Source organism: Python bivittatus, unplaced genomic scaffold (assembly GCF_059951505.1).
Source record: "Python bivittatus isolate LINGU-HERP-01145 unplaced genomic scaffold, Pbiv_v1 ctg000330_np1212, whole genome shotgun sequence".
Taxonomy (NCBI): Eukaryota; Metazoa; Chordata; class Lepidosauria; order Squamata; family Pythonidae; genus Python; species Python bivittatus.
In genome coordinates, this window is record NW_028277058.1 from 47,872,184 (window position 1) to 47,884,854 (window position 12,671).

Sequence of the window (12,671 nt, forward strand, 5' to 3'; positions counted from 1 at the left end):
GTAGTAGCCTGCTTCTCCTTATGGCACACCAAATAACAGGTTGAGTGCTGCATACTTGGCCGTAAGTAGACACCATAAATATCAACCCAGTATTTATAAACCCAATGATTATAGTTATTACTTTACGTCATATATAAATTATAATGACGTTACTATCAAAGTAGTACAGCGCACCGGCTAAGAATGTGCTGTGGGTAAGCAAACCTCCTACTCATAGCTAAAGTGAGATATGAATTTGATAGATAAATGTGGGAAAGTTGGCAGAGTAGTGTTGTGGATAGAATATTGGATTAAAATAGGGAAATCTGGAAATCTTCAAATCCACAGTTGACCAATAAGTGCATTGGAGGACTTTGAGCTAGTTTTTCAAAAGAAAAGTATGAATGAATTAATAAATGCAGCCGTAGCTCCTTACGCTTTGCTATACGCGGTGTGTAACTATAATGGTATGTGGGAATGACCTTGGGAGACAGGGCAAGGAGACGTAGCCAAGGGAATGGTCAGATAAAGGCAGCTTAGCCCATAGCAGGAATGTGGGTAGGGCAAGAGACTCAGAAGAGACCCTCCCTAGTTTCTTGGGCTGTAAACGGGATGGGGGGAGAGATATACTTTCAGACTTGCAAGATTGATGTTAGCCTTGCAAGGTAGACCAGATAGGAAACACGGCCAGGTGAGCTAATTCTACTTTATGGTAAGGTTACATTAACAGAATCTTGGAAATCTGAAAGTGTATCTCTCCCCCAGTCCCTTTTACAGCCTAAGAAACTAGGGAGGGTGTCTTCTGAACCTCTTGCCCTGCTCACATTCCTGCTGTGGTCTAAGTTGCCTTTTATCGGACCATTCCCTTGGCTGCATCTCTTTGCCCTGTCTCCCAAGGTCATTCCCACATACCATTACAGCAACACATATCAGGGTATGAACCTAATGCCTGTCTGCAACTCTTTAAACAAGCTATGTCTTTTCCCAGGATCATTTATACCCCTGCCTACTGTAGGGTATCTTTTTCCCTTTGAATATGAAGTATCACTCAGACTTCTTGTAAAGATTTTAGTAAAACCAACCACCTCAAATTCCCTTTTTCCTCCAGTTCTTGATTGTTCTTAATTAAGCAAAAATTAATTAAACCTTTAATTTTAATTAATTATAATTTAATTTCAAAAATTAAATTAATTAAGGGGAAACATTATTTAGTATGAAAGCCTATTTTCGCATTGACAGATTTAGGGGCTCAGTAACTATTTATTTTATTTGTTGTTTTTTTTTCAACACCACTCAACTCCCAGCGAGTCTGGATGGTTCACAGGTAAAAACACAGAGAACAATAACATAATACCTTGATAAAAACAAAGGTGGCACAAACTGGGCAACAACCAAAGCAAACCCCCATTACCCAGAAGAGGACTTCAGTCACCCTTGCCAAAGGCCTGGGTGAAGAGCCAAGTCTCCAAGGCTCTCTGAAATACCAACAAGGTGGGGACCATCTGGATATCAGGGGAAATCTCATTCATTCATTCATTCATTCATTCATTCGTTTGTTCATTCATTCATTCATTCATTCATTCATTCATTCATTCATTCATTCATTCAACACTTCTGAAGAACAAATAATGAGAAGCATTTCCCAGTATCAAGCAAGTTTATTATTAATATTTATTGACATAAGCCTTTTATCTGAGCATTTCCATATTGGTGGCAACTCATGAGAACTACATATATATATTGCTTACATTTCCTTACCCCTGTATCCTCCTCATTATGTCTTCTGTCTAGCACTGTCTTAAAAATAACTGAGCTGTTATTGGGCAGTTACTGTTGAATTCTCTTTAATTGTCAGAAATCACCAAAGGGACAGGCAGATGGCTCAGTGTGTCTATATTTAGGCCTTTTGGCAGGAAGCCTAATGTGGCAGCTCATTTTGTATTAATACAAGCTTAGATTCAGGACCCCCCCCCTTACATTTGCAAAATCTGTGGCAGTTTATAGTATGATAAATATTTACAATCCTGAAAGGCTTTTCCTTAAGTGCCTTGTATGTACAGCAATATATTCTCTGAAGAGAGAGACAGATTCCTGTTGTTTATTTCAAACCCAGAAATCCTATTTTTTTGAATACATATTTTAGATTTCTGATGTTTTTTTTCCTGGCACACCTTTCCTGCTACACAACATTTCTATTTGTGTGCATGGGTGTTCATGTTCCAGCAAGTAAATCTGCATTAGCAGGTATTCTCACACAGCCTAGTATCTTACCAAAAGTTTCCTTTAATCATAATGTTAGCGTTGATCTACTGGCAATCAATGGTTCATTGTTTGTCTCCTAGCAGTCTCTGGTTCAGAAATTGAGTGCTTGACATTAAAGTTAGTGTCTTAGTTCATAGATAACCTTAAGCCATAACAAATAGCTTTTTGTTTTAGTTAAGAACCATGAAGCCAGACATTATGGTTTGCAAACCATTATTTTGTCTTACCACGAAGTGTGAACCCTGTTACTTATGGTTTGTTTAACAAACTATGGTTAAACCATATTCTTTTCCCATGAAGAGTGTCTTACTAAGGGTTACAATCTTTCAGAGGATACTGCAGCATTATAAATGTATTTTAAATTAAGAAAACTATCTTCTACAGATTTAAACTTAGATTGTGCCCTTCTTAAAATGAATTTATTAGCTAGATTTGTACATTGCATTAAACTTTAAAGTAGCTTCTTTGGTTTGGAACAGTACAATGAGTGAATTTAGTCACAGAGATTTGTAAAGCATGATTTAGGTTAAGCCAATTATTTGAACCAACTCATTATGCTTGTTCAATAAATTACAGTTAAGGCAAATCATGGCATAGGATAATGTGGGAACCCAGGTACAGTGGTGCTTAAAAGTTTGTGAAATCTTTTGAATTGTCTGCATAAGTATGACCTAAAACATGATTTGTCATCCACACAAGTCTAAAGCTAGATAAAGAAAACCCAGTTAACTGTTGATCAGTCCTGCACACCAGCTTGGAGGAATTTTAGCCTATTCCTCCTTACAGAACAGCTTCAACTCAGGGATGTTGGTGGTCTTCCTTGCATGAACTGCCTGCTTTAGGTCCTTACAAAACTTTCTATAGGATGAAGATCAGGACTTCGACTTGGCCATTCAAAACATTAACTTTCTTCTGCTTTAACCATTCTTTGATCGTACAAGTTGTGTATTTTGGGTCGTTGTCTTGCTGCATGACCCACTTTTTCTTGAGCTTCAGTTCACGGACAGATATCCTGGCATTTTCCTGTAGAATTTGCTAATACAATTCAGAATTCATAGTTCCATCAATGATGGCAAGCCATCTTGGTCCAGAAGCAGCAAACCAGACCCAAACCATGGTACTGCCACCACCATGTTTCACAACTGGAATAAGGTTCTTATGCTGGAATGCAGTGTTTGCCTTTCAACAAACAATGTTTTTCATTGAAGCCCCAAAGTTCTATTTTGGTCTCATCTCTCCACAGAATATTTCTCCAATAGCTTTCTGGCTTATCTACATGGTCTTTTGCAAACTGTAGATGGGCAGCAAAGTTATTTTTGGAGAGTAGTGACTTTCTCCTTTCAATGCTGCCATGCACACCATTGTTCTTCAGTGTTCTCCTGATGATGGTCTCATGAACACTGTCATTTGCCAATGCAAGAGAGGCCTTTAGTTCCTTAGACATTACTCTGGAGTTCTTTGAAAACTCCCAGAATATTACACACCTTGCACTTGGTGTGATCCTGATTGGTTGACCACTCCTGGGGAGATCAGCAGTAGTGTTGAATTGCCTGTATTTGTACATGATCTGCCTGATAGTGAACTGGTGGAGTCCAAACTCTTGTTGATGCTCACCAGGCTGGAAAAGGTTACAAAACTATTTCCAACCTTTTCCAGCCTGGTGAACATCAACAACTGTTTTTCAGATGTACTCAGAAATCTCCTTTGTTCAAGCCATGACACATTTTCACATACCTTGTTGTGAAGGACTTTGATAGTGAATACCCAGAATTCTGTTTTTTAAATAAGGCAGGTCCTCCCACATTCACACCTGATTATTGTGCCATTGATTGAAACACCTGATTCTCATTTCCCCTTCAAGTGAACTGAGAATCCTAGAGGTTCACATATTTTTGCCACAGACAAATATGTAGCTTTGGATCATTTTCCTCAATCCATAAATGGAGTATAATGTTTTTGACTCATTTGTTTAATTGGGTTCTCTTTATTTAGTTTTAGGACTTGTGTGGAGAACAGATCATGTTTCAGGTCGTATTTATGCAGAAATATTGAAAATTCAAAAGGGTTCACAAACTTTTAAGCCCCACTGTATTTTGTGCGCTCCAGTAGTGAAGTCTTACAATTTGCAAATCGGGGTTAATGCACCCATGCATTAGTGGTAACCTAAAAATTTTTTTTTATTGTTTTTAAAATAACAGAAAAAGAAAACAAGGGAACAAAACAAAAAATACATACATTGTCCAATAAAAATATGTAAGTGCTTAAAAATAAGAATACTGCAGAAAAAATAAAATATATAATATGTTGTTATAGCAATAAACAGTTACAATTCTATATATAATTTTCTAATACAAACATTATGCATTTCTAATACATGTATATAACTATCATGCTTTTTCTCAGAGGATAATATTCTTTTGAATTACATACCAAGTACATGGAATTTGACAACTGGACAACATAAATGGATTCTCCATGCCCTTACTATGGCTAAAAGACTGATATTGCAGCATCGGAAATATAAATGTGTGGCCTCATTCACTCAATGAATTGAAGACTTGATTGCACTTGCCGCATATGAGTGGATTGCCTATAGACCTAGACTTTGTATGGATAAGTACAATAAAATATGGGACTCATTTATGCAAAATACAATAGGTTACAAAAAATGCATTAGTGGTAACTTGACTGTTTAAAGGGGTAAGACTTTTCAACTGTCTTGCAGTTACAAAAATTGGCTTAAATACAGTTTGTGAAGGGAGAGGTGCACTGTATATGAACAAGCCTTCAGGGTTGCTTTTTTTAGACCCACACTAACAGATTTTCGTTTTAAAGAAACACTTCCTAGGGGATTTATAAAGGTGAAAAGGAGTTGACAGTTGTGCTTGAATTCACACCCTGTATTGTAACATTCATTTACAGAGAGGCTGATTCTTAGAACAAATTCTGAATAGAAGTTTTAAAAAATGAGACACCGAGAAAGCTCAACTCTGGCTTGTGACCTTTTTTGTGATTTGGTTTGGTTACACTATGCAGAAACTGAAGAGTAGGTCATGCTGGGATTATTTTTGCCCTGTTACTGCTCTGTACTTTTCTGAATATTCAGTGCATTGATAACAAAAATCCTTATGTGTGGGAGTGGCTGGGTCCCCACCATGCTAAATCATGGTTTCTAGACCATGATTGACCAAGCTCACACAACACACTAATGCAAAAAAACAAATAACACATTTATTATGCTGTAAAATTCCTTGGGCTTCAGCCACTTCATCAGATGATCATGGTGTTATCATGTGTTACATGCCTGCGGATGTTCCTGGTGTTTGGAGGAATTTTAAACAGTGAAGTGAGAGAGGAGATACGCACTATGATCATTACTTGATTACCAGTGGTTGTTCACAAAATAGTTGCGCATATTAGAAACACCCTTGTGTTGATTAAAAAGTGAATGTGCTAAAAAATAATGTCCTGATTAAGCCATACCTTGAAGGTCTGGAAGCTGCAGATGGGGTTTTGGGGAGGTGCATTTCTCCAGGTTAATTGTAGTTCTGTTGTTTTGTTCTGAATGTTGTGTTTAAAGTTTCTTTGTTAATGAAGAGCAGTTTTTAGGCTAGTGATAACGGATGTGTTCACACAACGTGTTAAGCCATAAATCATGCAGGGATCATTACAGCCTACTGTGATGTATGAACAGAGCCATAATGCTAAGTTGTAAATCATGGCTGGACTCCTGCTTTGTACTTAACCAAAACAGACAAACCACAGATTGGCTTAGCTTGATATACAGATTTTGTATCCTGGGATGTAGAATGGGGGCATATGTTAGTGGCAAAGTATACGCCTTGCATACTGAAGTTCCTCATTCCAGGTCCTTGGAGTTCCAGGTAGGGGTGGAAAAGGTCAGGCTGGAAATTTTGGACAGCTACTATCATTCAGCTACGTGAACAAGTAATCTGATCCGACATGAAGAAGCTGCCAGTGCTGTTTCCCAGGATAAGATTGTAATAAGACTTTTTTTTTTAAATGCTTCAGGTACATAATTAATATATAAATAAAGTCTAGGTATTCAGAACCAAGCCTGGTGTACAACCAATGGAATGACTGTATAGCAATCTTTGCTTAGAAAGCATGACAACAGGATGCAACCTGGCCTCAAGAAAGAGCTGTCTCAATTCCATGCATATTTGACATGGAAAAAAGAGAGGCTGGAGGCGAAAAGTACATTGCACTCTCTCTTCCAGATTTAGAATTCTAAAAATGCCAGTTCTGTCCTTACAGAAATCTGAAATAGCTTGCAGCCAGCAATCAAAAGGCACAGGGTTATGTGTCACTGAAGTCAATACGCTTGTGTATGTGTGTGAATGAAGTGGAACAATTGGAAATCATGCATATGATTTGCACTATAATGGAGCTTTGGGTTCCTTAGGGCAAAACACAGTTCACACAGTTTCCCAATTTCTCTGCCATAATAATGTGCTTAGATAGCTGCTACTATGAATACTGCTGAAATCTTAGACTTTCTATCTCTTTGGAGTAATCTTTCTCAACCTTGGCAACTTTAAGATGGGTGGACTTCAACTGCCAGAATTCCCCAGCCAGCATAGCTTCAACTCTGGGAGTTGAAGTCCACCCATCTTAAAGTTGCCAAGGCTGAGAAACACTGCTTTGGAGGGTTGCTTCTGTTTGTTAAGGTTGCTTTTGTGTGAATGGTGTCTACAATTGTACTGGTGTTTGAATGTGCAGCTGTATTAAGACAGGGAAGCTATGACATTGTGTAATTCTTGAGAGAGACAAGGGAGCTAACTCAGTTGAAATTGAGGCTGACTTAATCGTCTCCGGTGAATTTTATTTTTAACGTAGCATTCTTGTGATCAAACAGATTGCTTAGAGATTACAGAGGACTTATTTATGCATTCATGTGTAAATGTATATTGCACGACAAAAAGGGATAACTTGCCAGTCAGCTGCTCTAACATCCTTCGATAAAACAGAGATCTTAAGGCCCTAATGAAGGATCTGTATTTGAAAATATTTGGAACTCTTGCCCCTTAAGGAGCACATTTGCAGGTCTCAACTGAGAGTGTCTCAGTTCTGTGTAAAAGCTAATCAGAATAGAAGGACTTGCAGTAATGAGATCTCGGAGGCCACATAAACTGTTTTTCTCTTCTTGTAGCACCAGTGTGATACTCTCTGCAGTGTGGGGTTATTGTACTGGATTTTTAACCGTCTGTTTATCCTTACCTTTGGTTGGTTGGCTTGTTAGGCAGATGTGAAGTTTAAAACTCAAAATGCATGGATTCCTATCAGCACTATTGATTTATTAGTCTGGCTTCAGCTAATGATGACATTTTAAACTGAAGTTTGTGGGCTGCAAAAGCCCTCAGTGAAAATGCATTTTTTGAGGATTTGTGCCTTCCGGTGAACAATGCAGCCATCTGTGAGAGATATATGTCTGTCTTTTACTGCTGTGTGCAATAACTGAGAAGGTTCCTAAATGGAAATTCACTATCTAGAGAAACAGAAGCTACCTCATATTGGCTAGATTCTTGCGTTGCACTACACTGATTCATAGTTGATTGGATTTGGGTTGGCATGGTGTGTGAACCTAACCATTGTGGTTGGTAAACCATGGTTTATGGCTTAGTGTTATGTGTGAAAAAGCCATTTGGACTTGTTCAATAAACCATGGTTAAAGCAAACCCTGATTGAGTATGATAATCAGCTACTGATGATCTTCTTTCAACCTCTTTGAAAATATGAATTAAGCTGCGTTCTCTGTTAAAATTGTGTTAACACACAGGGGAGGCAAAATGCTCTCTGGGAGATGTTCATGTAAATTGAAGATGACAGCCTTTGGTTTTAGCTGTGTTCTCAGTTAGCCTGGTCGCTTAAAAAGCAGATGTTCTTCTGGATTAAAAGGTAGATTAGAAAATGAGCATTCGATTTAGGAAATAAAACTTGTAACTGTTTCTTGCATCTTTCTCTCTCTCTCTCTCTCTCTCTCTCTCTCTCTCTCTCTCTCTCTCTCTCTTAGTGTTAAATGTATAAATAGCTTTGAAGTCTCAGTAGGAAAAAAGATGTTTTACAGGTACAGCACATAAATAAATGGTTTTGTTCCTTTTTCATTCCTTCTTTGTTCTAGTTGCTGCTCAGAATTGTAATCAGATATTTACTCTGCATTATATTATCACTTCCACCGCACCGTCTGAGTGTATGATATTGTTCTGGCACTTAGCATCATCTTTTCTAAAATTTAGTTGTTGCAAAGGTGTGTAGATTCTTTGTCCTCCATGTTCGTACAAGGCTCTTCAGCATCTCAGCTTCTGCATCAAAGTGTGTCTAAAATCATGCATATTTATACTTAATAATTCCAAATGTACTGTGAATAATATATCTGTTTCTCCTTGCTCCAATGTATAACATTAAAAAAAAAATTAAAGGCTGAATCTGGACCTTAGATATGTTGGAACTAGATGCGGACATGGCAAGGGACAAGCAGATGTGATCAAAGCAAAAAGGAGGAGTATTCAGAAAGAGAAAAAACTACTTCAGATCTATCCAGAGTTGTGTGTGTTTGTGTAATATTTTGTACCCGTACGTTCCAAGCAAACCAGCCCCTGGGAAACTTTTTACTCTTTACTTTTAAAAAAAGTAATTATTTTTCTCTGTCCATTGTTTCCAATTTCATCCAGCTTTAAAAACACAAAGCTTTCATTTTTATCTGCCAAAATGTTTCCCCGTGGCATTATGTGTAGAATTGTTTGTTTGTTTTTAACAAATACTTACATCATCTTTTGTTGTTGTTACTTACTTTAACATTACATCTCATGGGCCAGTTCAGATGATGGCATTGCCAACGACAACAAAACCAACTGCTAAAGATAGGGATATGATGTTGATGCTTTTCCTTTTTAAACACATGTAGAAGTAATTTCCAGAACAATGGCTGAGGATCTTTTTTACAGTGTGAAATAGGCTGGTCAATACTACCTTCTGCCATCTAACTCTTTTCCTTGCCTAGTCAGGGCCCAGAGATGGGAAACTGTTTTTTAGTCAGTTGTGATATTTCAGAAATTTCTCCTACACTCCTTGACTTATATTGGAGAAGCTCACTGTTTCCTTACTCCATTTCTTTATATTAGATTTCGCCAACCTAGTGTCTTCCTGATGTCTTGGCTGTCAGCTCCCATCATTCCCAGCCTGTATCCATGTTGGCTGGAGTTGATGAGAGTTGTAGACAAGTAAAATATATGGAGAGCATCAGGTTGGGGAGGTTGCTTCAGGTTGGAAGGTCCCAAGGAATACATGTGTCTCCCTGAAAGTCGTCCCTGAATTGTAAATTTTAGTGTGGAGTAAATTGGAGTAAATCATTGAAGATATGAGGAGTAATTGTATAAATTGTATTCAATTGCTTTAATGTTAATTTAATCAAATCAGATTAAATGTATTCTGGCCTTCTCAGCTTGTTGTATAGTGCCCATACACTCGATAACCCAGATAGCTCCCAGCCAGAATAAGGTTGGGTTCCACTGCTTTAGATGATGTCATTATACCCCATATGGCCAGTAAACAAACAAATAAATAAATGAAATGGATTCCAGTGTTTGATAGATTTTCCAGTATACATCAGGTATGGTGGCTTTACACCCTACAGCAGAGAATGCCAAGCTGCCATGAAGTACTGATGGGAATGGCTTGTTTCAACATGATTATATTTGGATGGAGAATTATTACACAATACACATTTAGTGATGCTTACTTGAGGAAGTGACATCTGAATTGGCCCTTGAGATGTTCCTACCACCTGCCTGACATGGGTAAAACACAAGCCATTTGGAACAATGGCCTAAACAATTCCAACTACCTAGAAGTTTCTGTAATTGCTCTTCTCATCTCAGCTAAAGATTTGCAGGAGAATTCTCAGGTAGACTGAAGTTCTCCTTATAAGCTCTGAAGAAGAACATATGGATACCTGTCCTAGTTTCATTGGGAAGCTTTTCAAGGAAATTGTACTTGATTCATCTGAAGATGATTTGGATGTTTTGCACAAGCACGAATCTTGCACAGTCACCATTCTTAATCATTTGAAATGCCATAGCCATGTTCAGCAGAATGCAAGTTACGTTTTCCTCTCTCATCAACGGAGAGACGTAGGGCACCTGGGTTATAAATATGTGTTTGCACATGTCACTAACATCCATTGTCCTGTCTTTCTTTTACATCAGCAGCAGTAGAAATACTACTGCAAATGTCATTACCCATGTGTCTCACTTTTTTAAAATCATGCTTATGTGTGTCTGCAGTTTCTGTTCATTTTGTTCACACATGCTTTTTGTTTCTGTTATGTTATGTAGTCTTATACCAGTGGCTAGAAGCCGACCGCCATGACAGGAAGTCAGATACTGCAAAAAGAACATCAGGTAAAAAAAAAAAACATTAAAAAATGGGGGGTTGCTAAGTTTAACCATAGGCTTTCAGTACCCATTTCCATCTTGTCATTTGTCTTGAATTCCATTAAATTCTGTTCACTGATTAGTTACTTTAAAATTTAATCAGTTATCATCCTTTTCCTGAGGGGTTCTGAGTTAGTCAACAGCCATGTGCTTTTTGTCCTCTTACCAACTCTAAATATGCACACACATTTTTTTTACTCAGGGATTTTTGTACTTCATGCTATTAATGGTTTGCTTAACAATGGCCTGTTGAATAAGCCACAGTTGTCTGGTTCTCCACATCAGGCCAGACCATAAACTCAGTTTTGCGAATCACAGTGCTTGTGATTTAACATTTTAAACCAAAATCCAGCAAACCACATTTTAACTGGTGTGAACCCATCTGATGCTAGAATAATGTGTTATACTTTGTCACATTTGGGAGTTTTCATCTGGGCCAAGGGCTGCTGATTTTCTCAGTGCATCGGAGCCCTGAAAGCTACAAGGCAGCTTAAACCAAATCTCATTTTGCATTGATAGCAATCACGAAGAAATCCATCAGTCAGTCAGAGACACTTAGTAAAATTGGTCTGGAGGATGGAGAAAATGTGGCTTTATTTATTAAAATATTTAAAACTTGCCTTTGGGCTAGCAGATTCCACATCCACTCATAATACTAAAAATATCATGCCCATTAAGGCTAATTAGCAGCAATAACCACAGTAGAAAGTGGAAAAGAAGCTGGTCAGAATAATGCAAATGCTCTCCAAAAATGGCTTTCTTGGACATCCGATAGAAACAAAGGATGGGTTCTGAACACAGGGGATATTGAGGGAGGATTATATAAGGAGCATGTCAAACAGGAAGTTGTTATTTGTGCTGCCAACAAATACTGGTCTTATGGTCGGGCTCCAAGATCTGGGCTGCAAAACTGCAGAAGTCTACTAGATAGCAGCCAAGAGTCACAATAAACATCAACTGTTTGCTGCCACGTCATGGCCATCTGGAATTTTGCAACCCAGATCTTCTGGTCCTGCCTATGGAGTAAAGCAAGATGTTCAAGCTAAGTAATCAAATGAAAAGCTTTCTGAACTCATTCATTTGGTGAGGCCTACCTCCTGGAAAGCCGGGGTTTGTTCTTACAGCTTTAGCAACAAAGAATTCTTAACATCAAAGAACTCTTTTTTACAGCCTCATCAAGATTTGTCTTCTTAGCTTCTTTTGATTTCCTCATTGGATTTTTTTTTCTACATAGAATTGCTGGGAACAAAATCTTAACTGCAGCCTGCCCACCCTTCTTTCAGCAGATCACTGTTGCTTCTGTGGATGATCTGCTAATGGTGGTCTTAACTCCTGTCAGCTGCAGGTAGCATAACTAGTGGTCAGAAGCGATTGCCACTGTTGTCCAACAATATCTTCTAGGGCACGGTTTCTCCATCATTGCACAAAGAGGTGATAGCAAGTAGTCACCATCCCTTGGATAAAACCCCTTGAGATAATCAATTCATTGCAACTACAAATCCCAGTAGCACTTTATAATAATCCATAATTACAAAATAGAATAGAGAATGAGCTGTTGCAAGACATGGTGCACTTTCTTCCACACCACTCTTCATGCTTGATGGGAAGGAGATTAATTTTTTCTTTACCTAGTTTATGCAAATTATAGCTTGCTCACAAAAGAGCATCTGAGACCCCAGTCTGATTATGGGATGAGATCCTGGTTTGAGAACAAATGTAATCATAGTTTGCTGTCTTTGGACAGAAAAAGCAAAGTATGGGTTACTTCAGCTTACAAGCTTACAAGCCTTTTCTCCGTGTCTGTGAAGAAGGAATACTTGTACCCATGGGTTACTGTTGCTCATTCTTGTAACAGCCAATAATGGCACATTTTGCCTAAATGTGGCCTAATATGCTTTTAAAAACATTTTTACACACCCCGAAAGTGTAAAAATTGAAAGGGCGCCTCTACTGAGAAAAAGCAGATTCACTAAGATT

The 12,671-nt window shown here is 38.1% G+C and overlaps 1 protein-coding gene across 4 annotated transcripts in view; it reads left to right on the plus strand.

The window, feature by feature from the left end:
- DENND5B (DENN domain containing 5B) overlaps nt 1-12,671 on the plus strand; it is a 116,370-nt gene that overhangs the window by 41,427 nt on the left and 62,272 nt on the right. For 2 of the 4 annotated variants that reach the window (XM_088141189.1, XM_088141191.1), the window contains exon 2: nt 10,596-10,661. The exons of the other annotated variants lie outside the window; for them this stretch is intronic. In XM_088141189.1, the coding sequence (XP_087997315.1) occupies nt 10,596-10,661 (66 nt within the window). The remainder of the gene's footprint in view (nt 1-10,595; nt 10,662-12,671) is intronic. 4 annotated transcript variants of the gene reach the window in all.